The sequence below is a fragment of the Mus caroli genome, chromosome 14 (genome assembly GCF_900094665.2).
Source record: "Mus caroli chromosome 14, CAROLI_EIJ_v1.1, whole genome shotgun sequence".
Classification (NCBI taxonomy): domain Eukaryota; kingdom Metazoa; phylum Chordata; class Mammalia; order Rodentia; family Muridae; genus Mus; species Mus caroli.
Window position 1 is genome coordinate 48,908,691 of NC_034583.1, and position 4,174 is coordinate 48,912,864.

General features: G+C 47.5%; 1 protein-coding gene across 3 annotated transcripts in view; it reads right to left on the reverse strand.

The window, feature by feature from the left end:
- Positions 1-3,028, reverse strand: part of Xpo4 (exportin 4) — an 88,243-nt gene extending 85,215 nt beyond the window's left edge. For all 3 annotated transcript variants that reach the window (XM_021182561.2, XM_021182562.2, XM_029469203.1), the window contains exon 1: positions 2,683-3,028. In XM_021182561.2, coding sequence (XP_021038220.1) covers positions 2,683-2,751 — 69 coding nt within the window. In that variant the 5' untranslated portion in view covers positions 2,752-3,028. The remainder of the gene's footprint in view (positions 1-2,682) is intronic.
- Between the last annotated feature and the right edge of the window lie 1,146 nt (positions 3,029-4,174).

A 4,174-nucleotide genomic window follows, 5' to 3' on the forward strand; every position in this document is an offset into this window, starting at 1 on the left:
AGGACAGCCAGGGCTATACAGAGAAACCCTGTCTCAAAAAACAAAAAAAAAAAAAAAAAAAAAAACATTTCCATGAAGGTAAGGTGGTACATACCTATAATCCCAGCACTCAGGAGGCTGAGGCAAGGAGACAGAAAATTCAAAGCTAGAGTGGACTGCAAAGGAAGTTCCAGAACAGGCCCTGTCTCAAAACAAAGCCATTCCCTGCCCCTGCCCTGCCCTGCCCTGCCCTGCCCTGCCCCACACCCCAGTGTCAGGTGTGGTGGTACACCCTTTCATTCTAACACTTGGAGGCAGAGGCAGGCCACTGACCTACAGACCTGCATTCCAAGCCAGCAAAGACTAAAAATGAGACACTGTCTCCAAACAACAGTTTCCCATTTCCACAATGTTTTTAGAAAGTTATGTGACTTTCTGTGGTTATCATGACTAAGTTACAACAGCACTTCACCATTCTAGCTCGTCTAGCTTTACATTTATTTCCTAGCAAGCAGTGTTTACAGAAAACATCCCTATTAATACCTTTCAGACAAAAATCATTTTTTCCCCGACCATGCTGTTTCTGGGGTTCCAACTCAGGTCCCAGGCTTGGTGGCAAGCACTTTTACCCAGTGGTCCATCTCACTAAGCCCTTTATGCCCGTCACCCTGTAGGCCCATACTATACTTTATGTTTGACATCTTACTCCATAACCTTAAAAGGACTGATTCTAAATGTACCCTTGTAGGATAATTAATATGCTGATTTTGAGAAAAACAACATGTTGAATAAAAAGTTAACAGTTAAAAAGTGTTAGGATTTAGCGCATGCCTGTGGTCTAGCACTCAGAAGGCTGATGAAGGACCACAAAAATGTCAAGGCCAGCATGGGCTACAAACATAGTGAGTTCTAACCTAGCTATGCTACAGAGTAAAGAGAAATGGGAATCTGGTAAACTAAGTAATGGATCAGTTTCATCACTAAATTTGCTGTGACCTACTGCTTTGCACCTCAGTTTCTCTCCACAGAGCAAAGCTGCTACAGGAATTCATAATATAGAACCCAAATCTAGCACTCAACAGAATACTAGTGCCATTTCTCATACCCACCAGGCCGATGATGAACACCATCAATTAACCTATCAATTTCAATACTACAGCCCTGCTGAGTTCTTTGAATTTAATTAAAAACATTACCCCTATTTCCTAGGAAATCAGGTATTTTCGGGGGTGCTGTATTTGGGGATTTTAGTGAACTTTTATTAAACTTAAGATTTTACTGCATATTTTTAAAAAGATTTATTTCTGTGTTTTATCTGCATGGCCCATGGAGGTCATCAGATACCCTGAAACTGGAGTCAAGGACAGTTGTAAATCACCATGGGTTCTGAGCAGGGTGTGATCTTAATCCCTGAGCTGCCATCTCTCTAGGCTCTATTCTCACTTTCTAAAAGCAAAGCGTCTTATATGTATGTAAAGACAAAACTTAATGGGAGACTCTAATGACTGCCCTAGAATTGGCTCAAATATTATTTTTAAATGTTTTAACATTAATTTTTAATTATGTGTTTATGTCCCTGTATGGGTATGCATGCACGTCAGTGCAGATGCTCCTGGAACTGAAGTTACAATTGGTAACTACCGACCTGGGAACCTGCTCAGGTCCTCTGGAAAAGCAGCACGTGCTCTTAACTACTGAGCAGTCTCTCCAGGCCTTAACTAAAATACCCTTAAATAGGATGCCCCAACACAATTCTTGACAGTAACCTTAAAGTAGGGTAAAAAAGAAATCTAGCTGCATTTAGTTGTTAAAATGTCTAAATCATTTCAAGTAATAAAATGGACATCTAATTAAAAAAAAAAAACCTACAAATGCAATCGTCATAATTTACAAAGAACGAAAGAAAGAAATCAGGCTGAGCCAGCAAGCATAAGACACGTACTGAGTAACGAAACATAGTTTATCCTTACTTTTGCTCCCTATGTGGAATCCTGTTTATAATACCGACTCGTCCTGCTCAAACACCCTCATCAAACTATTTCGTGGTAGTAGTTAGACTTCAGCTAAGAAGTACCACAGAGTCAGTTTTCCAAAACGTGAAACCCACAAAGAGTAGGTCTTGGACCAAGTTTTGCCCCAACGACCTTGGTCCTAAAGATTAGCCTCTCTCCCCCCTGCCGGTCCGTCCACGTGCCGCCTGCTGCGGTTACCCAGAACTGTCTGCATGTCAGGCAAAGAGCTAGGGGACCCGATCCACAAGGGAACAAGGGTTGCTCACAGCACCCAGACTATGCCATCCCTCTCCTAACAGGATCAACTCCCCAGCGTCATGCACACAGTCCCAAGAATGTTCCCTAACCCAAATCCTGCGGGGTTCACCCTGTGCCTTGCTCTGCTACCCAGTCTGCCTAGCGAGGTATTCAGCGAAGCTGGCGGCACAGGAAACTCTCCATCTTACACCACTACACCCCAGTGCCAGGCGGAGGAGCAAGGCGGTCAGGGAAGAAGACAGCACTAGAAAGTAAAGAACCAAGGCAAGAGGAAAGTGGGATGGAGAATCCTGCGCCACGCCACCACCACCTCCACTTCAGGGTTCATCCCAAGGCCCTTCCTGGCCACCAACCCAGCGGACAGCAGGCCTGACCAGGGAGAGCCAGCCGGAGTCCCACTAATCCCCCGTTTCTCCGGGCCCGGCGTCCTCACCATCAGAACTTTGGCCGCGTTCTCCAGCTGAGCGATCACTTCTGGGGGCCCCAGCGCCGCCGCCATCATGGTCTCTCTTCAATGACGCGCCATGCGCTGCATTCTGGGAGCAGGCGCCGCGGCCGGCCAATCGCCGCCGCGACCCCGGCGCCTCTCGCGCCTCCCGGGTTGTCGCAGCCGCCGTCGGCGTCGCGCCCCCAGCGGCCTGACGGGACCGCCGAGTCCTGAGCAGCTGGAAGGAGACAAGCGTGAGCCCGGTCGCGGCGCTGGGAGGAGGGCGGCGGCAGCCGGCACCGGGCGAGGCCGGGCGGTTGGCTCTGTCAGCCGCGGCCGGGCATCCCGCGCGGGTCTGGGGCCTGCGCATGCGTGGTTCCCTGCTGGGTGCGGGCCGCGAGGTCCTGGACCGGAGCCGCGCAGCCCTTTAGCTGCCGGTTAAGGTTCGGGTGTCCTGCCCGTGCGGGAGCTTCCTCTCGCTCGCTAGGCTGTCCAGTGCGGAGCAGGATCTCTTAGCCTTGGAAGCGCTCTCCTAAGGGTGCGTCTACGCCCAGAATTCATGCGTTTCTTGCCTCCCGCTCCACGGTTCATTCCGCTGTGAGAAGAGGGCATCCGAGGACGGAATGCTTGGTTTCCTTGAGTTTGAAACCCTCTCCCTAACCATTTGGCTTCCTGAAGTCAGTAAGAGCTCAGCTGCGGCCAGCTTTGGACTTCAGGAGTTTATAATAGCAATGCTAAGTACGGAATCAGCGAGGAAAGGTGCGTTACAGTCACTTCAACGCGCTGTCTCCTCTCCGGTTCTTTAAGGTTTTGTTTTTCTAAGTCTACGTCCAGGAAAGTGATCCTGACATCAGCTAGTTCAATGTTCAAAAGGTGGTCTAGTTGAAGTATTTGTATTGTTTCGACCTGACATCTCCATTTTCTGAGTTGTGTTGAGTGCCTGTCCTGCTTTCTGGGGAAAATCCACGTTTTTGAGTTCCTTCTGTAGACTTCCTGGTTTTCCCAGAGATTTGTAAGTCTGCTCTCCTCCCCTTTGACGTTTTGTGTCTCCGAAATAGAATTGCATTAATTTTTTAAATGATTTATTTTTCATTTTATGTGCATTGTTTTGTGTGCATGTATGTCTGTGTGAGAGTGTCAAATCCCCAGCAACTGGAGTTACGGATAATTGTAAGCTGCCTTGTGGGTTCTGGGAACTGAACCTGAGTCCCCTGAAATTGCAGCCAGTGCTTTTAACCACTAAGCTATCTCTCTATTACTATTGTTTCTATTAAAACAAATATAAATTCTTCTCTTCACCCCACCCACTCTCAGTGCCTTTATTTATTTATTTTTCTTAAGATTTATTTATTATATATATGTAAATTGACTTCAGACACCCCAGAAGAGGGCATCAGATCTCATTATGAGATGGTTGTGAGCCACCATGTGGTTGCTGGGATTTGAACTCAGGACCTTCAGAAGAGCAGTCAGTGCTCTTAACCGCTGAGCCATCTCT